Consider the following 23169-nt stretch of genomic DNA (forward strand, 5'->3'; position numbering starts at 1 on the left):
GTGGTGACCGGGTGTGTATGCGTGTGCGTGTGTATGCATGTGTGTGTGTGCATGCCCATACACCCAAGTGTGCCTTGGGGTTGGATGGGTAGGAACTGGGACCTCAGTAACCTAACAAGACCAAGATATAAAGCTTTCAGGTGATTTTACTTGCTCTGGTATAAAGTTTAGAGGTTAAGAGCTCATCTGTTAACCAAAACATTGACAGTTCAAATCCACCAGGCACTTCTTGGAAACCCTATGGGGCAGTTCTACTCTGTCTGATAGGATCACTATGAGTCAGGATTGACTTGATGGCAAAGGATTTGGTTTTTGTTTGTTTTGTTTTGGTGTACAATGCTAGAAGAAAACACAAGGCAGTGTCCCCACCGATCACCTTCATCTGCCCTTCCATAAGCCTCACTTCTATCCTCCAAGGTTTGGAAGGTATCTGCAGAGCAAGAAATCCAAGACTCAGCCTCTGGCGGGAGCCTTACACACAGATAGTCTAGATTCATGTCTCAGAGGAGAATCACTGGCTTTGAATCCCAACCAATGGAGACAGAGTTGACTTTATTTGTACAAAATGTGAAGAAGGGGCTCCCGGTCCAGAGCAAGGTCTGCAGAAAACCAGCCCCTTCTTGGTTTGATGTTTTTTTCTCCAGAGGAGTGCTGCTACCAAATAAAGTCTGAACATTTTCTCTTAACCTAAGCCTTAGCTACAAGCAGAGACAAGTACATTTTACAAAGTTAAATCAAGAAATAAGATTAAAACCAACAGACAAACACAGGTCCCAGGAGCACAAAGGGTACAAAGAACTAAGCCAAACACAAAGTGAGTTCTTAGTCTAGCCAGAAACTCAACAGGGATGTCCTGGCCCTGGGCTGCTCCATCCTTGGAAAAGCGCAGGGAATGACAAACAACCCAACGCACGAGGGCAGAAGACATGAACAGAACAGCCACATGCTGCACACACACAGATTCGATCTATGCCCTCGTCAGAATGTCACTCAGCCATCTTCCCGTTTGCTGCCAATAAATGCGGAAGCTTGTGGAATTATGCAAAGGTTTTAAGCTTTGAATAAAAGTACTTGGCAAGTGTAAAATATTAATTTAATCTGTAAAAAAAAAAATTTTTTTTTTTTTTAAATAGAAACAAAATGATTAATAAAAAGGGCGGAGAGATAAAGTGGGAGAACAGAAGGCCTTCCTCAGGATAAGTGGGTTGAGGAATCATTAAAGTTCTTAAATTACTTCGAGTCGAGTTTGAAGGAACCCTTGTCAAAGAAGGCAAAGTCCAGGGTAAGGCAGAAAAATTACTCCCAAATGTAAAGAAAACTTGAGTTTTTGCTTTACAATCACCTCAATGGAAGCAGGTGACTGCTTTCCCAGGACAGACAATCACCCAGTTAAACAGCTACAACGTGTGCTGATGATCCTAGGGCTTCGGGTACACCTCCACTACAGACCATGAAGTTTTGCCTTCATTTCCAGTGATCTATTGCCTGAACAACGTCAATTACCATTCTCTTGTAAGGGCTAAATCTTCCTGTCTTGTAATGGAGATGTTTTAATTGGTCAAATCTCCAGTCCTTCCAGCAAGGAAGAAAGAATTCAGAGGGGTCAAGTTATGCAGACAATGAATAAAATGACATTTTCACGGTTCTGGGGTTCCACTCACCATGCTGTGTGAAGAGATCACTGTGAATGATTTCAATCAAGCAATACAGCTTCTGAATGGTCAGCAAACCCAGGGGAACATTGAGGATGAATTCAGTAAACATTTTGCTATGAGAAAATACACAAGCGAATGAATTTAGGGATACACTCAAGCAGCAAAATTACCCAATGCTATTATAAGACAGTAACAAGACGTAAGGTCCTTAAATGCTCGTTATGCACCCCAGGCATATTGATCAATGCCCCTTATATAATATGGGCAAAATTTCATCCAACAAAATGTTTTAAAAATGATATTTTTCACTTCACACACAGCAGAATGGTTATAATCCACAGGACACAACAGTAAGTATTGGTGAGGGTATACAGAAATTGGAACCTTTATATATTACTGTTATTTAGCACAAAATCAGGAATACAAAATAGTGCAGCTACTTTGGAAAAGAGTTTTGCATTTCCTCAAAATTTCATTCAACAACATGCAATATATTTACAATGTACTTAAACACAGTTCCCATAAGACCCAGCAATTCTGCTCGTAGGTATATACCCAAGAAAAATGAAAAAAAAAAAAAAAATGTCCACACAAAAACTTGTATATGAATCATAGCAGCATTATTCTGAATATCCAAAATATGGAAACAATCCAAACGTCCATCGTGGGTATATCCATACAAGGCAGTATTATTCAGCCATAAAAATAATTAAGTATGTTATATGCAACAACATGGAACGAGCCTTGAAAACATTATGCTGAGTGAAAGAAACCAGTCACAAAAGTCACATATTGGATGATCCCATCCATTTCTATGAAACGCCCAAAAAAGGCAAGTCTTTGACACAGAATATAGATTAGCAGTTGTCCAGGGCTGGGGTGGGGGGGCAGGGAGAAATGTCTGGTAACAGGCACAAGGAAACTTACAGGGGTGATGAAAATGTTCTAAAATTAGATTATAGAGCTGGTGGCACAACTCCGTACATATACTAAAAAGCATTGACTTGAACATGCTAAACAGGTATATAAATAATATCTCAAAAAAGCTATTTCTAAAATATTACTTTTGCAAATGGGCAATAAACCTATGAAGAGTTCCAGTTAGTATGCAAAGCAATGCAAACCGAAAATGACGAGATACTGCTTCACCAATCATATCGGCAAGAAGAAAACCAAACCCACTGACGTCGAGTCGATTTCAACTCACAGAGACCCTCTAGGACAGAGCAGAACTGCCCCACGAGGTTTCCAACGATCAGTTAAAAGAGCTGAGCTCTTAACCACTGTGCCACCAGGGCTCCACTGGTAAGGTTCCATAAAATGATAATTCTCAGTATTGAAAAAGATTGGGAAGACAGACATCAATATACACTGGTAGTACACTGGTTTGACCTTTTTGAAGTGCAATTTGATAACATTTACTAAAAGCCTCTTAAGAAAACGCATGGTCCAGCAACTCCACTTCTGTGTTTATCCTAAGGGTATAAATAATTTAATATTACTCACACTAATGATATTAATAATAACAATTATGCTGCAATAAATTTTATCCCAGCATATTTTATAAGAATAAAAACTGGACATGACCCTAATGCCCAGCAGTACAGCACAGTGGTTAGAAGCCGCTTTGTCTTCAAAGCCCAGGTTGGCATTGAAGCCCTGACTCTCTCAAGCTGAGTCACCGGGGACAAGTTATTTAGCATAGAGTGGGGTTAATAATAGAACCTATGTCATGGCATTGTTGTAAAGATTAACTGAATAGTATGTGGAAAGTGCTTTGTGGAAAGTGCTTTGTGTAAAGCCTATTTTGTGTGGAGAAAGCCCATAACAGATGTCAGTATCTCCTGCTGCTGCGTGAGCAAACAATGGGCCAACAGAGGATGGAGCACCAAGCAGGTGATTAAAAACTATGATGCAGAGGACCACTTCAAGGTGCAGGAAAACAAGATGCTGCATTTTTAAGCCTTAATGGAAAAACGACAAATACAACGTTGAATTTTATTGGTAGGGGTAGGTTGCCTGTGTGTGCGCACACACACGTGTGCATGCGCAAAGCAAACTAGAAGTCTCCAGATCCTTCTAGTTATTTTTGGGTGATGGCATTAAGCTTGACATTTGTTCTCTTCTGTGAGCTCTTCTGTTTTTTTTTTTTTTTGGAAACATAAACCAATTTTATAAATAGGAAAATGCACATCCGTGATTGTCAGTGGCATTTTCTTAACCCACAGAGACGGTCTCGTAGAGGGGCACACACGTGCATAATGAACGTAAGAGTAGACTGGCACTCATGGCCAAGAGGCCCAAGTGCCAGTGGTAGAAACCCACTGCAGCCCACTAATGGGTGATGAATAAGCAGGTCTTGTGCCCAATAGAGGGGCAGACCCAGAGAATGGCCATCGTCCCCCTGCCTGCGGGTTCTCTACTTCTTCCTAGGCTCCTCCAGGTCCGAGGATCTCAGACAGGAGTGCATAGCACAGGCACAGGGAAAGCTCATTAAAACTGGTGTGGCCAGGTGCACCCCCAGCTTCCGAGCCAGGGGGTCTGCAGAGTAACCCCAGAATCTGCTTCCCAAGCTTGTTCCCAGGGACTGCTGAAGCTGCCGTTCCAGAACCACACATGGAGAACCATCTCCAGAGAGAAGGTGCCACAGGGACCCCGGTGAGCAGACACAGCCCTCGGATGATCAGTTTGGTTTTTCCTTTCCTCACTTACAGCCTGCTAATCTCTATTGCTCCTTGTCAGTGCCCTGAGAGCAGAAGATAAATATATCCCTGCATGATACTAAGTCCTCAGACACATCAAAGATGGGGTGATCCACAGCGGACAGTGTTTCCCCAAGAGCCCTCCACCCGCTGATGCCGGGTCACAAGTGACCTACGTAGGCATAAAGTGCAGGAGAGGTGATTGTTATTCACTGGGTTTAACCACCCAGAACAGATGGCTCGTTAGTAATATTTAGGAAGCCTTTTCTGGCTGGTAAAGGAGGTGCCATCCTCAGGAGGCAGTTTACCGTGTCAAATGTCAAATCAAGACCAAAACAAACAGCAGACGAGGGCTGTGGTCTTGGATGTCAGGGTCAAAAAAGCTGCACATCCCATTCCCACACGAGGGCACATGGCAGAAGACAGTAACATCCACAGGCGAAGCAACTAATGCTGGGTTCAGGCGGTGAGGTGCGGGAAGACTGGAGGTGAAAGAAGGACTGGGTTCCCACCTCGCTCCTCGGGCTGAAAGCCCACTGACCAGTTTCCCCACACCTGTTTTCTTTTACTCTTTCTCACAGGACAACTCCTGGGTCTTCTGCCTGAGGCTTACAGCCCCTTAGTCAGGAGCTGGTGAGGAGAAGCCCTGCATGTTGCAGAAGGGGGACGGGGACAAAAATGTGAAGGCTCCTACGTTAAGTTTTTCAGGTGTTCAAAACACAATCAAAAATCAACAACCATGTTTTAAAATTCAAATACCAAAATATGCAAAATGCCAAATTTGCATTATGTACCCACTGGGCTATGAACAATATCCTAAAGAAAACACTGTTGACTGATGACTCCTTTTCGGTATAAAGTCATGATTTTCACAGTGCCACAGGCATCTGCAGCAGCACGTCTTCCAGAATGATCGGAGGGCTGACATGTGCATGCATTAGATAGAACCACACACCTGACATAAACCGAACGCGCAGGAAAGGAGGCCAAGCGCAGCCTGTGGGATGTGCTTGCCTCAGATGCCCCTTACCTGAGCTCTTTGGGATCAAATACCAACTTCACGTCATTGACAATCGTTGGCAAGTACTTCAGCGCTGCCCCCTACAAAACAAGAACAAAGAAGAAAGCTGGGCCTTATACAGGTTGGCTAATGTTAATACAAATTTACGGTTATAATGAACAGCCACAAACTCATCAAAAAGAGAAAGATCACTTCAGGAGGAGGGACCCATGGCTAAACATGATGAAAATCAGAAAGGGGAAAAAAGCCTATGATTCACAAAGGATGGTGATTTGCTCTGTGGTTATCTTGACACATAACGTGAATGGAAGCCAACATTCCCGGTCTCCCAACAAAGTGCCTAGACCGTGCTGGGACCTTTCAGTCACTTCCTCCTGTCATCCTGGTAAAGCTACAGCAAATGAAGACCTGCCCTCTCAGGAGACTCCTCTTTCATTAGATTCATGGCAGCTGTACCTCCTGCAACAACTTAAAGGATCACCTTTGTTCCATTCCAAAAATGTCTTCCTACATTGCTATGTACCCCTTAATTACAAATCATTTTCTTTTTTAGTAACTTTATCTTCTATCATTATATCTGTATCTTCTGGAAAACACAATTTCGAAAGGTGGAATCATAGTAACAGATCCTATTACATGCTAGGCGCTGTGCTAGAACCTCTGGATATTTTATCTTTGATTCTAACCGTCCTCCTATGGGCAGTTGGGAGTTAGCTGTTTTGGGAGAGGAAGCTGACAACAGAAACATTAATTACTTTGACCTTGATCACACAGCTAGTACTTGACAGAGCTAGAATTAAAATTTCAGTTCATTGTGAAGCCAGAGCCCGTGCCTTCAGTCATACCCTGCTGGGAAAAGTCCTGGATCTGAAGCATTCTGACCCTGGCTCTGCCCCTCTATCTCTGAAGAGCATCAACTTGTGGTGGGCTGGGCTCTGCTTCCTGAAGGAAACCAAATGCCTCAAGTGGCTTCCATAAAGCTCAAAATCAAAATGATAATAATAGGAAAACGCTTTGAACAATGGAAAATACTATAACTATTACAGAAGAAACATTCTAAAAGCCATTGCTTTCAGAAAGCCCCAAACCAAACCCACTGCCGTCCAGTTGATTCTGACTCACTGTGACCCTATAGGACAGAGTAGAACTGCTCTGCAGGGTTTCCTGTAATCTTTACGGAAGCAGACTACCACATCTTTCTCCTGCAGAGCCACTGGTGCGTTTGAACTGCCGACCTTTCGGTTAAACACTGTGCCACCATATCTTCTCATGCAGAATATAAGAACTTTCAGAACTCAATAATAAGAAAACAACCCCCGTCAAAAAATGAGCAAAAGACTTGAACTGATATGTCATCAAATAAGATATACGGGTGGCAAATAAGCACTTGAGAAGACGCTCAGAATCATTAGTCACCAGGAAAATGCAAACTAAAACCACAATGAGATGCCACTACACACCTACTGCATAGTTGTTAGTTGCCATAAAGTCTATTCCAACTCACGGTGATCCCAGGTTAGGACTGCTAATAAGCAAAAACATAAAACAAAGAATAAAGGGGGAAAAAAGGCAAAACAGAACAAAATTAAAAAAAAAAAAAACCTGATAATACCAAGTGCTGTTTGCATACATGATCAGTCTGAAGGCTAAAACAATTCAACAACTTTGGAAAAGAGTTTGCAGTTTCTTGTAAAGTTAGACATATAATTTCTCTGTGACATAGCAACCCCCTCCGTATTTACCCAAGTGAAATGGAAACATTTGTTCACACAAAACGATGTACATGAATACCTCGAATGGGTTTATTTGTAATCACCAAAAAATGGAAACAACCCAAATGTCCTCAAGAGGTGAATGGATAAACAAGCTGTGGTGATCCATACCATGGGCTACAACTCATCAATAAAAACAAACCGTGAATATACTCAACAAAAGGGATTAAACTCAATGTAATCTGGTAAGTAAAATAAAGCTTTCTCAAGAGGCTACACACTGTATGGGTCCATTTTCATAACATTTTGTGAAAAGCAAAAGTATAGAGATGGAGAACAGATGGTTAGTGGTCAGCAGCTGGCGGAGTTGGAGAAATCTGAAGGGCCAATGCAACTGCTCTATGTATCAGTTGAGAACTATTCTATTTGTTGGTTCAGAACTGTCTATGTGTGGGTGCAAACTGTTTATATGTTGGGTGAGACCTGCTCTATATGTCGGGTGAGAAATGCTCTATATGTTGGGTGAGAACTGCCCTATCTGATGGTTGAGAACTGCTCTATATGTTATTTGAGAACCGTCTATATGTTGGTTGAGAACTGCTCTATATGGTGGGTGAGAACTGTCTATATGTTGGGTGAGACCTGCTCTATATGTTGGTGGATAACTGCTCTATATGTTGGGTGAAAACTATCTATATGTTCATTGAGAACAGCTCTGTATGTTGGGTGAGAACTGTCTGTATGTTGGGTGAGAACTGTCTATATGTTGGTTGAGAACTGCTCTATATGTTGGGTGAGACCTGCTCTGTATGTTGGTTGAGAACTGCTCTATATGTTAGGTTAAAACTGTCTATATGTCCATTGAGAACTGCTCTGCATGTTGGCTGAGAGCTGTCCAAATGTTGGGTGAGAACTGCTCTATATGTTGAGTGAGAACTACTCTATAGGCTGGTTGAGAACTGCTCTATATGCTGGGTAAGAACTGCTTTATATGTTGGGTGAGAACTGTCTATATGTTGAGTGAGAACTGCTCTATATGTTGGGTGAGAACTGTCTATATGTTGGTTGAGAACTGCTCTATATGTTGGGTGAGAACTGTCTATATGTTGGGTGAGAACTGCTCTATGTTGGTTGAGAACTGTCTCTATGTTGGGTGAGAACTGCTATATGTTGGGTGAGAACTCTATATGTTGGGTGAGAACTGCTATATGTTGGGTGAGAGCTGCTCCATATGTTGGGTGAGAACTCTACATGTTGGGTGAGAACTGCTATATGTTTGGTGAGAACTGTCTATATGTTGGGTGAGAACTGCTCTATATGCTGGGTAAGAACTGCTTTATATGTTGGGTGAGAACTGTCTATATGTTGAGTGAGAACTGCTGTATGTTAGGTGAGAATAGTCTTTCTGTTGGGTGAGAACTGTCTATATGTTAGGTGAGAACTGCTCTACATGTTGGGTGAGAACTGTCTATATGTTGGGTAAGAACTGTCTATACGTCAGGTGAGAACTGCTCTATATGTTGGGTGAGAACTGCTCTATATGTTGGCTGAGCTGGTGATTACATGACTGCATGCATTTGTCAAAATGACAGAAGTGTCCAATAAGGAAAAGTGGGTTTTACTGTATGTAAATTATACCTTAATTTTAAAAAGGAATAAAAACGTCTGCCTGAGGGAATGCCAGCCCTGACTCCCAACTTTGGCACTTACAAGCTCAGTGGCCCGATTCAAGCCACTTCCACTTAGTTCAAGTCTCCTGTCTGCACAGTGTAAATCTCCTGTGCATCCAGAAACTTCCCCAGGTGCTCTCCTCTCTCTCCTCTACTGACACATTAAATCCTCATGACAACCTCATGAGGGAGCTTTATTATGATCCCCTTTTACAGATGAGAAAGTGGAGACACAGAAGAGGAAGTATTTGCCCAGATTCTCTAGACTAGGACTTGGAGCTAAGGTTGAACCTAGCCCAGTCAGAACACCTACAAAGCTAGCTGTGTGAAACCACCACACTCCCCAGAAACCACAGCCCTTCATAGTCAATATGATAACAGGTAAGCCCCTTTTACCATTTCAATCTCCACTACAAAGTTATCACTGTTGTTTTTTCCCAGGTATTGCTACGGCTGCTAACGAAAGGGTCGGCAGTTCAAGTCCACCAGGCGCTTCTTGGAAACTCTACGGGGCAGTTCTACTCTGTCTTATAGGGTCGCTATAAGTCAGAATCGACTCGACGGCACTGAGTTTTTTTGGGGTAATCCTATCTTTTAGTGTCAGCCAGAGAAAGGGATTGCAATGTATCTGCTTTGAGATGCAACTTTTAAAAAGAGCACTAGGTAGAAATAATTTCACCGTTTTCAAATGTTCTGCTTCGACTACCTCAGAGTGGCTTTGAAAGACTAAAAAATATTTATTCTTACATTTAATAATAAGCATCTGCCAGGTTGCCTGCTCGGGCTCTTTAAGTGTCTCCTTTAGTTCGTGAGCATCCAGAATGTAAGGGACAGATTCGCTTTGTGCATTTTATCCTGGATCGTTTGCTGGTAGAACTTTAAAAACACCATTTCCCAAGGACGAAGCAGACAGTGACAAACATGACCCACATTTTATGGCCCGCCTTCATCTCACTTCCCTCGGGCCACCTTTCTTAACTAAGACAGGTAAGAGCTGGAGCAGAGCTGGGCTCCCAAAGGCTGCCCCCTCACAAGGGTGGACACAAGCTTATGGCCCCCAGGAAGTCACAGTGATATCCATGGAGAGAAGGTTGTACCCACTGAGGCAGGGATACCAGTGATGGCAAAATGCTGGTTCACAGAGAATTCTGCTTATTGGAAGTATAGGCTTTATGTTTTACAGTAAATGGGGTTTAGAGAGAGCAGAGATGAAGCACAAATCTGACATCAGTCCTAGGTAACGTGACAAATGGACAGCACTAATGGAATGTGGGATATGCCCAAGAGACAGACCTGAGTTTGAAAGGGGGTTGGGGGGTCTCTACTCCACCCCACCCAGGGCTATGAGGAGGTGTTCTACCCAAGAACAGTCAACACAAGAATGTCTATGATTTCCTTGATTTTAGCTTTGTTTGGCAGCTGTTTGTCAAGTCATAAGTGAACTGATCAAATGAAGGTTTGGTTTTTAAGCCACTTACTTCTTCATGTTTGATTTCAAACCTCGCTAAATTAACCCATCAGCAGCCTAAGGCCCGGCATGCGGTTTTCTCTGAACTTGGTCAAGTTTTCATCTGTCCACCTGAGGGTGGAGGTCTAATTCTAGATGTACCCGGGCCTCGGGGCAGCTGACATACGTGCACTGACACACAGACAGGAGGGGAACATGGACCTGAGTCCCACGCAGGCTCACGCACACCAAGGCTCTGGGGAAAAAGTCCAAATCACCACCAAATGCAGTCGGGCTCCTCATCAAACCCTGGTGGAAAGGCAACAAGCCACAGGAAGATATCAGAAACAAAATCAGAGAAAATCATGGCCAGCGGTAAAGCCGTTTCTATTTATATTAAATAACAGGCAAGAGGCTGAGCGTCCTTCTTAAAATTCGGTTCATATTTTAATATCTGTGCAATCAAGAACACACAGTATTCAGTAACCGTAACTCTCAGGAAAGAGAGCAAGGTCAGAACTGAAGCAAACGGACAGGAAAGAAACTGAAACCAAAGTTTTAAGGGGAAAAAAATGAAGCACATAAAAGGATTATGAAAATGGCAGAGAATGCTAAAAGTTTTCTAATTGCTGAAATAGCTCAGGTTCAAAAAAATTAAATAATTTTTATACTCTAAGCAAACTTAATTGTTGATGCATCTCATGAGAACGCCAACTTAATCCAAACTGTAAAACAAAACAAAAAAATGTATTCTCTCCTTAGTATTGGTTTAATGTTGTAAGCATCTCTCTGGCTAAAAATATTACTAGTGATGATGATTAATAGATACTATTTTAGGGTAAAGTTCAGGCTCCATTATTCGGTATAATTATTTTAATTAAATCCATTAGCATAACTTTATATAAGATTAGAAGAGCTATCGGTGGTGATACAAAATAAGTTTTTCTTGAATAATGTATGAAGCAATTATTAATTTACATATTTCTCGAGAAGACGCATATTAAATTGATTCCATTTGGAGGTTTTGAGCTAAAATATATATGGTCCACAAATTCTCCTTTCAGACCTAAGGGTTACATCTTTGGAAGATTTGGGGCATAGTCAAACTGCCTCGGAGGAACAATCCTAAAGCAGGAAAGTGTCATAAGACCAGTTGTACCAATGGGTGCTCTTGGAACCAACTGGTCGCTTTCACAGGGACTTGATGGCTGGGCATGACTGCTTGACACAGCTAAAGAAGAGACTCTCACAGCTCTCTGGAGAGATTCAAGGATGTGTGGTTGCAAGCTGCCCTGTTGTACATGTTGAACAAATCCAGAACAAAAAGAAAGATGAGGACAACAATTGTTCCCATTCATTAGCTCCTATTACATACAGATTCCCTATATCTTGAATAACTAAAATCTAAAAATACCTCTTCTCTTTGTAATCAAGTTTCCTTTAAGCAGACTCGAGTCTTTAAAACAGCATTCTTCATTTCTACTCCCAACCCTTTGGTTCATCCAGTCCCAACTGACAACTTAGCCTTTGGGGGATATCATTCCTATGAGTATCTGCATGTTTAACGAGCATAAAGCACATACCAAAAAACTGACCAAAAAACACAACTCACTAAGATTGCCCCATACTTAAAAAACTCAATTTGTTATGCCTTCCTTAGAGAATATCAACAAAGGGTCTCACCGTATTTCTCAAGGGGAAGGGTGTTATCCTCATTGTACAGGATTACTTTTAGCATCCCTGGCTCCTGCTTATTAAATGCCAGAGATAACCCCCAAACACACACACACACACACACGCACAGTCACTGTGACAACCAAACAATACCCCACACATTCCCAAACAACCCCTTGTTGAAAACCACCAGATTAGACAAGGGCTACCCAACCTGTGAAATGAGTCTCCAATGCACAGAGAAATCAAAGTCCTCACCCCTTGGGATGGCCTGGTAAGACCAGGATCACTGGATCCAACTCTCTGGTCCACTCTGACCATGAGAGCCATCCTACATGTTGATTACCAATTTCCATGTGTTCCAGGATATGAAAACAGCTGAGAATCACTGGGCAATTTATAGCTCCTGCTCTTCTCTCTCATATAAGCCAAAAAACCAAGCCCGTTACGACTGAGTTGATTCTGACTCATGACGACCCCATGTGTTGCTCAGTAGAACTGCTCTATAGGGTTCTCTTGGCTATAATCTCTACCAAAGCCAATAGCCAGGCCTTTCCTCCGTGATGCTTCCGGGTGAGTTCAAACCACCAAACTTTAGTGTTGGTGTTGCTGTTAGGTGCCATCGAGTCGATTCCAATTCATAGCAACCCTATAGGACAGAGGAGAACTGCCCCACAAGGTTTCCAAGGAGCAGCTGGCGGATTTGAACTGGCAACCTTTTGGTTAGCAGCCAAGCTCTTAACCACTGCTCAACCAGGGCTCCTTAGGTCAGTACTCAGGTGCAAACCGTTCAAACCACTTAGGGACCTGAAACTCATTGCCATTGGGTTGATTCCAACTCATGGCGACCCCATGTGTTACAGAGCAGAACTGCTCCATAAGGTCTTCTTGGCTGTAATCCTTATGGAAGCAGATTGCCAGTTGGGTGGGTTTGAACCTCCAACCTTTTGGTTAGTAGTTCAGCACCACAAACCGTTTGCGCCATCCAGGGACCTTCTCTCTCATAGCCTTCTAGAAAAGTGGTAAGAATCACCTTCGAGTGAGCAATCCGAGGCCTGCACCATTCACCCCTCTGGCCCTGATGTCTGGCACACACGGGTCAGGGTAGAAGCCGCCATGACTCAGGGAGTGAGGGCAGAGCTACAACGACTCAGCAGACCACAGACGCCTGGCAGAATTTTGCAATAAAAGTACAAGGTGAGAGAAAGGGGCAAATGGTCTGCGGTGCCGAACTACTAACCACAGCACATCTGAGAATGAGCCCTCTTCTTTGGAGCTGCTGTGTTCCCCTGAACCTCCTAAAATCCATTTGCCAAGAATTAAGTCATGCTAAATAGGGGCATTACCATAATCTAAGCAAGAACAAATGTGAATTAAATTACTGGACTTTTTTTTTTTAACTTCATCCCGGCACAGTTGTGTGGCTGAGAGGCCTGGGGAAGGGGAACGATGCTGTGAAAAGGCCTCCGTCACCTCCAAATTGGTGAAAATTGGTTACCTGTCTAGACAGCTCCCAGGAGGCAAGGCCTGACTTCCAAATGATGGAGATTTTCCAGAAAACACTTGAAATTCAGAAGCTGACAGACAGGAAAATAGGCTGGTTCAAAAGCATCTTAAGGGCCTGAACTGTAGTGAAGTGGTTTTGAAAATGGCAAGAAGATCACACACCACACTCGTGTTTTATTCACGGAGCCTATGAAGGACTGAGCAGGGTGGAGAAGGGGACTCTCTCTGCAGGTGATGGAGGAGAGTGGAAACCTACAGGTGACCCTCCAAACCTTCCAGGCCACCCAGCCACTCCCAACCCCACCAACCCTCGGACAACCCGTCAGAGAGGACACCCAAGAGTGTGGGACTCCCAACTAGGAGAAATTGTCTGTTGTTGGGTGCTGTTGAGTCAATTCTGACTCATAGCAACCCCATGAGACAGAGCAGAACAACACCATAGGGTTTCCAAGACTGTAATCTTTACAGAAGCAGACTGCCACATCTTTCTCCCGTGGAGCAGCTGGTAGGTTTAAACCACCGACCTTTGGTTAGCAGCCAAGCGCTTAACCACTGCGCCACCAGGGCAAGGCCTCTGGGTAGAGCAAACAGTATAAGCAAAGAGGTGCTGTCCATCTCTCTCCCTCCCCCATTCCCCACCGCATACAAAAGGCACCTCTTCACAACAGGGGCTCTCCAACTCCCCGTACTGAAAACTAGGTTTTGCTTTTTTTTTTTCTCTGTCACTGTCAAATATCTTTGTAATATACAACAGAAATGAATTTCTAGAAAATTCAAAAAAAAACTGGCTGGCATAGCAGTGTCAAATTCCAATGAAAGTTTCTGATCATTTGTCTTTGTCTCACCATGGAAGGGCATTAGCAGTTCACGGGCAGGCACGGGTCCAGGGACCACCCTGCTTTGCGTGTTGCTGCCCTAAAGGACAGCTGGTCCCAGGCTCATATAGACACACACACGTGCACAGACAAGTGTATATGTGCACACGAGCGCACACACACACACACACACGCACACATGCAGGCTGAGGCCTGGGAGGTGGGGGCATTCAAGGGGTAGGGACACATTGCCCAAGCCTGACAGAGCAAGTATGCTACCTTTCCAGAATCCAATCCTGGCACACCCTCCCCCTCATCCAACACGTCCCCCCAAATCCAGTACCTCCTTCCCTACTCAGTACCCCACCAAGCACCCCCCATCCAACACCTTCCCCCCATACCCAGCACCTCTGTCCCCACTCAGCAACCCCTCCACAGCTCCTCAGCATTACAGCTGTGGCCACTCCCAAGTTTATGGGCTCCCCAGCGCTGCTCAGTAGAACTTTATGGGAGGATTTAAATATTCTGTAGCTGCTCTGTCCAACACAGTAGCCACTAAGCACATGCAGTGAGTGAGCACTTGAAATAAGGTTAGTGACTGAGGAAGGGAAATCTAAATTTATTTGATTTGAATGAATTTCAATTTATACAGGACAGTGCAGGCCTTTCTTCTGGTTGGTAGTTGTTCTGGGAGTAGATTCTGACTTGAGGTGATCCCACCTGTGCAAAGTAGGACTGTTCCAGAGGTTTTCAGGGCTGTGAACTTTCAGGAGATCACCAGGCTCTTCTTCTGAGGCACCTCTGGGTGGGTTTGATCTGCTGATCTTTTGGCTAGTGGTCGAGCACTAAACCACTGCACCACCCAGACAGTCTAGATGACACAGGGTTACTCCGTTCTTTTTATAGCCTGAATTCACCCTTGCACCCTCAGTTTTAAATTCTCTCAGTTTCTCCCAGAGGATGAATCTTTTGAGAATTAAACAGGAGTGACCAGGTAGGGCGCCAAGCACACAGCCAGCGCTTATTCACCTCTTTGAACGCATGCTCCATGTCTTCTTTGGCACCTGGCTCTTCCACACACTGTAGATTCTACAATTTAGTAGGTTCTAAATAAATACTTATATCGGAATCGACTCGACGGCACTGGGTTGGGTTAAATAAATACTGGTTTTATTTCTTTGCTTAGGAAGTCTGTATTTTGACACAGTGAGCTCCAGAAAAAGCATATATCTAGTGCAATTTCTCAAATCTCAAGACCAATTTACCATCCCGTTACTCCCCTCTCTCCTGCTCAGGGACAAATACAGCAGGAGCTCTGATTCCTTGGCCCTGAATCCCAACAAGGACCCTAGGTACTTGGAAACACAAAAGACCACCCTATATTTGTACTCCAGGAAAGGTTAAAATAGGGAAAAAAAAAAAGGGGGGAAGTTTTCCAGACCAGCCTTTCTAACACAAGGAGGAAGGGTTCACAGATCACACAGTAAAAACAATGTCCTGTCCCTGTAAGATGATACTTCTCATTGCAGGCGTCATAAGGTGCTTTTTATTATGACTCTCAGCTACCATCGATCATTAACGCCTTCCCAAATGTGACTTGTCCACACAATGGTTTCCAGCAGTGACAGACAAACACCTTGGAAACATCACAGCACCTCAAATTGTCTTTAAAATGAGGCATGAAATGAGCCACCTTAATAGTGAGTTCCAAGGTCACTGCCTAGAACCAGCCACCATCAATGCCATGGTTTTAATTAAGTAGGACATACCATAATCCACAAGGTAGAAATCCAGGGAAACCAGAGATGAGAGCCATCCCAACGCCCCAAACTCTGGCTATGGTACAAAAATGCCACCCTCACTCCCAATCCCAAAGCAAGCCCATACTTTTCTGTGATTGTTTTAAACAATCTTCCAATTTGTGTCTCAACAAACATTTGCTGTATACGTCAGGGGCTTTAAAACATGACCACCCAAATTAGTGACTTTTAAAAAATGTATTCAGAGATGTAGGAGGGTGAATTTTTATAAATGTTGCCAAAAGAGAAAGAAATGCTGAGCATTAGAGAATGAAAAACGTTTCTGTAGGGCAGTCTCCTTCCCTCACAAGTCTCTTTCCCTCACAAGGATGAGCTGGCCGGGAAGATGAATTATCGCCATTCACAGATAGCAGCCCCAGGATGCCGTCTTCACTGGAGATGAGGACACCAAGCCCTCTGCTCACAAGGTCTCTTCTTCACCATCTTTTACAGAGACCAGAGGCAAGGTGGGATTGCTCAGGAATGGGGGAGCTAAGAAGAGAAGCGTCCCCAGGAAACAGCTCCAACAAACATGGAGGGAGCAGGCACAGAAAATGAGAAACCAACACAATACACTGAAAAAGACAACAAATAAAAACCAACGTAACTATTGCTAGGCCTAGTTGTTAGATCAAGCACTAATTTAAAAGAGTTGCTGTGTAGCTATTTTGTAGAAGAGATTATCCTGGATAATCAGGGTGGGCCTGATCCAATCAGTTGAAAGGCCTTATAACAGAACTGAGGCTTTCCAAACTCCTTGCCCGAACACTTAATTGTGCTCACGAGGAATCTGCACATAGACCGAGAGGCAACGGTTCAAACAGATCAAGGGGATACATCGTGGTTTAAGGTCAAAAGAGGTGTGCATCAGCCTTCTATTTTTTCACCATATTTATTCAATTTGCATGCTGAGCAAATAACAGGAGAAGCTGGACTATATAAAGAAGACCAGGCATCAGGATTGGAGGAAGACTCATTAAAAACCTGAGATATGCAAATAACACAGCTTTGCTTGCTGAAAGTGAAGAGAACTTCAAGCACTCACTATGATGATCAAAGATTACAACCTTCAGTATGGGTTACAACTCAACATAAAGAAAACAAAAATCCTCATAATTGGACCAATAAGCAACATCATGATATACAGAGAAAAGACTGAAGCTGTCACAGATTTCATTTTACTTGGATTCGTAATCAATGTCCATGGAAGCAGCACTCAAAAAATCAGATGACGTATTGCATTAATCAAATCTACTGCAAAAGACCTCTTTAAAGTGTGAAAAAAAAAAAACCAAAGATGTCACTTTGAGGACTAAGGTGCACCAGACCCAACCCATGGTGTTTTAATCACTTCATATGTATGCAAAAGCTGGACAATGAATAAGGAAGACCGAAGAATTGATGCCTTTGAATTACGGTGTTGGCAAAGAATGTTGAATATACCACGGACTGACAGGAGTGCACAAACTGGTCTTGGGAGATACAGCCAGAATGCTCCTTGGAAGCAAGGATGGCGAGACTTTGTCTCACATACTTTGGACAACTTATCAAGAGGGACCGGTCTCTGGAGAAGAACATAATGCTTGGTAAAGTAGACAGTCATCAAAAAAGAGGAAGATCCTCAACGAGATGGACTGACACAGTGGCTACAACAATGGACGGAGGACCAGTGTTTTGTTCTACTCTACACAAGGTCGCTATGAGTCGGAACCGATTCGATGGCCCCTAACAACAGTAGGAAGTACAAACTGGAGTGGTTCCACAGCAACCTGATCACATTCCTGCACCTTTTGGAGGCCAGTACGACCCACCATAAGCTTCTCTTATCATATCCACTCTTACCCATCGAGCCACATGGAACTGCCTTTTGCACCTATGTGTAAGGTTACAATGAATGTGAGACAATCTCCAAAGGTCCCAGTGAGAGAAATTCAAGTTTTGGGCGTCTCAAATAAATATGCTTTTATGGGTATACATAAAAGTCAAGAATCTACTTATGGAATTTGATAAATGTAACTATGCATTCATATTTAACATCACATATACTTTTTTATACATATATAGTACATATATTTAATGTATGTAGAATAGTATATAAATATAGTCTATCATTTTGGAAATATTTTGCCAGTTTGCATAAAATATTCTGCCAAGTTGGACACTATCGTAAAAACTAAATTCCTCGCAGAAACTCATTAGAAAGATGTGGCAAATTACTATCTTGTTGCAGTAATAACTGACATTCAGTTCTTGCTGGGACGGAACAGGAAGAATAAGTGAGGTCTTGCCTCCCCGTCCCAGGAAGCAGCCTTGCTTGGTCAGAGTGCTGCATCCCCAGGGCCATTCACGGCATTTGTGTTTTTCCATTTCATCCAACACCTTGAAGACAGCCCCAACCCAGGTTCTGCTTCACACGGAGGCCCGTCTAGCAAGGAGGCCTTCTACAATATGGCTGAGATTCAATTTCTTGGCATGCTGCTAAGTGAGGGGCTTTGAGCCAGAATTCTTTGCTGAACAACAACAAGAAGGTAGGAGTTAATTAAAATGAGGTTACTGAGAGGACTCTTGAAGAGAGAATTAAAATGAGGTTATCGAGAGGCCTCTTGAACCTACATACGGTGGAAACCACGCACATAATTAACTAAAAATGGCTTTATATATTGTCTTCCTAATTGCCAACCAACAATTACTCATAAATTATGAAACGTCAACAGTATGGCCAGGATAGTACGGGATAAAGGATTTAAAAGGAAAAAAAAAAAACTCACTGCCATTGAGTCAATTTCGACTCATAGCAACTCTACAGGACAGAGCAGAACTACCTCAAAGGGTTTCCAAGGAGCGGCTGGTGGATTTGAGCTGCTGACCTTTCTTAGCAGCCAAAAGATTAACCACTACAGCACCAGGGCCCTGGAGGTAACAATAATGCTTTTTAGTCATCGAATGGCACAACAATATTGACTAATGAGATTTAGAAAGATTTAGACCCATTAATAATACTTCTTTTGTAAGTGTGATATAGCAAAAGAGGGCCAACTATATGTTTTTAAACTATAATAAAGTCACCATTACATTTATGACAAGCATGGGTCACGTAATATTGGGGCTGGAGAACTGTCTAGTAATGTTGATCCTGGCTTAATAAAGCACAGCAGAATTGTTGCCTATATTTTCCCTCCTGGTTCATAACACAATAAACCAAAAAAAAAAAACTTCTAAAGTTTTGAAAAACTTCTTGGAGATTTTAAGTAACTTTTAATGGGTTTCTTTTTTCCTTCTCTGTATCACAGAAATTTGTTTCTAAGATGAAGAAATCACCTTAGCAGAAACGGAGCATACAACTGCCAAACCGTCTTCCATTTAGCCTTTGATATGGGTAAACGGGGAAATCATTTATAATCACATCCATATGAAGAATTCAAATTACCTCACTCTGTCTTATTATCTATCAACAGGAGGCATGCTTCCTCACACTATGAATTTCAGTTAGCATGTTCTTTATATGATTAAGACATATCTGAAGGACCAAAGCCAAATCCATTGCCCTTGAGTTGATGACAACTCACGGCAGCCCTGGAGGACAGGGTAGAACTGTCCCATAGGGCTTCCAAGGCTGTCAATCTTTATGGAAGCGAACTGCCATGTCTTTCTCTCGCAGAGTGGCTAGTAGGTTCGAACCAATGCCCTTTTGGTTATAAGCAAGCACTTAACCACTGTGCCACCAGGGTTCCTTACATAGCCAAACCCAAAACCAAACCAAACCCACTGCCGTAGAGTTGATTCCAACTCATAGCGACCCTATAGCCAAAAAAAAAAAAAAAAAAGGGTTCCCCAAATCAGAGCAGCCAGGTCAGGTGCGATTTGGAACTGAAAGGGGGCAAGGAGAGGTGAGAATCCCAGTGCCGAGTCGCGCACATTCGGGAAGCAGACCTCCAGGAACCAAGCCACTAACCAGCATGTACTTGTCCTGGAAGTGAAGGCACCTGAATGCCAGCAGCAGGAGCATTTTCAGAGCAAGATTCGAATCCCCAGGTCATTTCTTAATTTGTTCATCAGGTGTTGGTGCCCATGGTATGCCAGGCAAACGCTCAGCGTCCAAGAGCTACAGTCAGAGAAGATGATGCAAATGGCAATCATGGCCACATGTCCTCTCTGTGGTTTAACAGAAAGGGGGCGTCTTTGCAGAGGCCTCTGGGGGGCCTGGAGAGCAGTGCGGGGGGATTAGACACTGGTAAACCAGGGGGCTGCTGCCCGGGTTTTGAAGGCTGACCAGGAGTTCCCCTGGGAGAGATAAGGGGAGCAGCCTTCCACAGAGGGAGCTGCGTGTGCATGCAGGGCTGCTCCTGTCTGCTCCTTACGGACACAGGGCTTCTGCACTGATCCTGGCACTGCCACACTCCCTTTCTGCCTGGCGTTTACAGCAACCTGCAGAGCTTGGTGGATTAAGGCATGCATGTCCACGGGGAGTGGGGAGCGGGCATCTGGTGAAAACGGACAGCAGGACTGGTCTTTAAAAGAAGAGTCACGGCACCTTAAATTGCTATGCCATCAATTTGCTTGAGGCTTATTCAGCTCTTACTGAAAAAGCCAACTCAGGGGCAGAGGAAGCAGCCCCAGTGGCGTGCAGCATGTGGACATAAGCAGGGGGCAGAGGAGAGGCCGGGGAAGAATAAGGCTGAGGAGCTCAGAGCCGGCTGGGAGGAGCATTGCATGGCACGCAGGTACAGAGGCCCCAGGGCACTTCCCTCCTGCCATACCATCACTGTCACTTCTCCTCCCAGTTAAGCCTCCACCTGCCTCCCGAATCAACTGCAGCCCAGACAGGGCAGGACAGAAAGCAGTTCCCAGAGCCACCAAGGACTTCAACTACACGTCCCCAATTAACTGAAGTAGGAGCAGAAAACCTGAGAGAGGCAGGCTGTCTTTCCTGGGTGCAGAAATAGTTCCCGCTGAGAACACCCCTTCCTGTACTACAAGTAACCTTGTTTGGCCTGAGGGGTCGGCAGTCCTCAGAGATGGGAGAAAAAGTACAACTAACACAAAGGAAAAGGCGCAGCCACAGGACGGATCCCAGGGAAGCCGAGACCAAGAGAGGGGGCTCTCATTCACTCTTCAGGCCCACTGCTTTCCTGCATAGGGCCATTCTATAAAAGTCCCAGGGTGCTGGCCTAAACCCAAAATTCCCAAATCCACTGCCATTGAGTCAATTCCCACTCAGAGTGACCCTACAGGACAGAGTAAAACAGCCCCACAGGGTTTCCAAGAAGGGGCTGCTGGGTTTGAACTGCTGACCTTTTGGTTAGCAGGTAAGCTTTTAGCCACTGCACCACCGGGGCTCCTTGCCTATTCTAGATGTTTCATATAGGAACCCTGGTGGTGCAATGGTTAAGCACTCAGCTCCTCACCGAGAGGCTGGTGATTCGAACCTACCTAGTGGCTCTGCAGGATAAAGATCTGGCAATCTGCTCCTGTAAAGATTACAACCTAAAAACCCTATGGTGCAGTTCTCTGTCACGCAGGGTCGCTATGAGTTGTGAGTGACCCAACAGCACCTAACAACACAATGCTTCAAACGGCATTTTTAAATGTGGACTATACCTCAATGTCACTGACTTTAAAAGGAACTCATGATGAACCACGATTCTGGTTGTCCTCAGCAGATCGTAAAACTGAAGGCTGCCTAACACTCTGAATCAGGAAATGGGGCATTTGTTCCCCAGTCTTGGAGTGAGGCCAGGAGGCTTGTGGCAAGTGAGGCTGCTGTGGCTTGAGGGATAGCAACCAAAGCTACTTCCACATGACAGTACAGGGCCCAGAGGAAGAGATGAAGACAGGGCAGAGCCAGTAAACACAGAGACACTTTGAGTTTGACTTGATGTGGGGGAGCACACAGTGAACAGCCACATTCTCAGACCGGAGGGCCAAGGAAATGGCCCACAGTGTGAGGGACACTGTCTGCTCCCAAAGACAGTAAGTCTCAAACAAGCGAACAAGCCCCACACTCAGGGCACAAAAAACCCACTGTTGTCAAGTTGATTCCAACTCATAGCGACCCTATAGGACAGAGTAGAACTGCCCCAAATAGTTTCCAAGGCTGTAAATCTTTCTGGAAGCAGACCGCCACATCTTCCTCCTGAGGAGTGGCTGGTGAGTTCGAATCGCCTATCTTTATGGTTCACGGTTAAGTGCTTTAACCGCTATGCCACCAGGGCTCAGGGTACACACGAGTGCAAATCAATAAGCAAGAACTGTCAGCCACAGACAGCAACACTGCCAGCAGACACTTCTTCCAAGACGGTGAACGGCAGCTGACAGCTAAATGTCTAATAAAGTCATTATGCCTCTTAATAAAAGGAAAAATAAGTGCGTGGTTTTGAATTCTCTGAAAGTAGTATTTATTTCACCAAAACACAGCACCCTAGGGTTCAGGAGCACTTCAAATAGAGGTGACATATTTAATTCATAGAGATAGCAAACCTCATTTAACTACCTTGGAGGATCACAAAGGTCGCGACTGAGATCACACCAGACTTTAAAGAGGTTATGAAAACAATTACAGAAACCAGGAAAGCAAGAGCAGGGAGAGGGAAATTGCAGGCTGGCTACCTCTACCCCAGCTCGTGACAAATAAAAGACTAAAAGTATCACTTAAAAAATATTAAATTACTGAGTAGGGAAGTCCAAATTCAAACACAGAATACATAAAGGAATTTATAATAGCCTAGCATTAAAGAAGGGTGCCCTGGTGGTACAGTCGTTAAGTGCTCGGCTGCTCACCAAAAGGTTGAGGGTTCAAACCCTCCCCATGGCTCTGCGGGAGAAAGACCTGGTGATCTGCTTCTAGATTACAGCCGAGAAAATCCTATGGGGCAGTTCTATTCTGTCACATGAGGTCCCTATGAATCAGAATCAACTCGATGGCCCCTAACAACAACAACAAGCATAGACGATAGGCTGGTAGAGGCCCACTCAGTCTAAACCATGATGCACTATTTTTTGTACACATTTAGGGCTTGGTATTTCAAATCCCAGCAGGGTCACCCAGGGTGGGCAAGTTTCAGTGGAGCTTTTAGGCTAAGACAGAAAGGCCTGGCGATCAACTTCCAAAAATTAGCCAATGAAAACCCTGTGGATCACAACAGAATAACGTCCAACTCACTTGCTTGGG

At 44.0% G+C, this 23169-nt stretch overlaps 1 protein-coding gene across 3 annotated transcripts in view; it reads right to left on the minus strand.

Moving 5' to 3' along the window:
* The window catches only part of DOCK1 (dedicator of cytokinesis 1), a 542476-nt gene that overhangs the window by 365473 nt on the left and 153834 nt on the right, over positions 1-23169 (minus strand). For all 3 annotated transcript variants that reach the window (XM_064269186.1, XM_064269185.1, XM_064269187.1), the window contains exons 24-25: positions 5388-5458; positions 1662-1768 (exon numbers count right to left, since the gene is read on the minus strand). In XM_064269186.1, the coding sequence (XP_064125256.1) occupies positions 1662-1768; positions 5388-5458 (178 nt within the window). The remainder of the gene's footprint in view (positions 1-1661; positions 1769-5387; positions 5459-23169) is intronic.

This window comes from Loxodonta africana, chromosome 16 (assembly GCF_030014295.1).
Source record: "Loxodonta africana isolate mLoxAfr1 chromosome 16, mLoxAfr1.hap2, whole genome shotgun sequence".
Classification (NCBI taxonomy): Eukaryota; Metazoa; Chordata; class Mammalia; order Proboscidea; family Elephantidae; genus Loxodonta; species Loxodonta africana.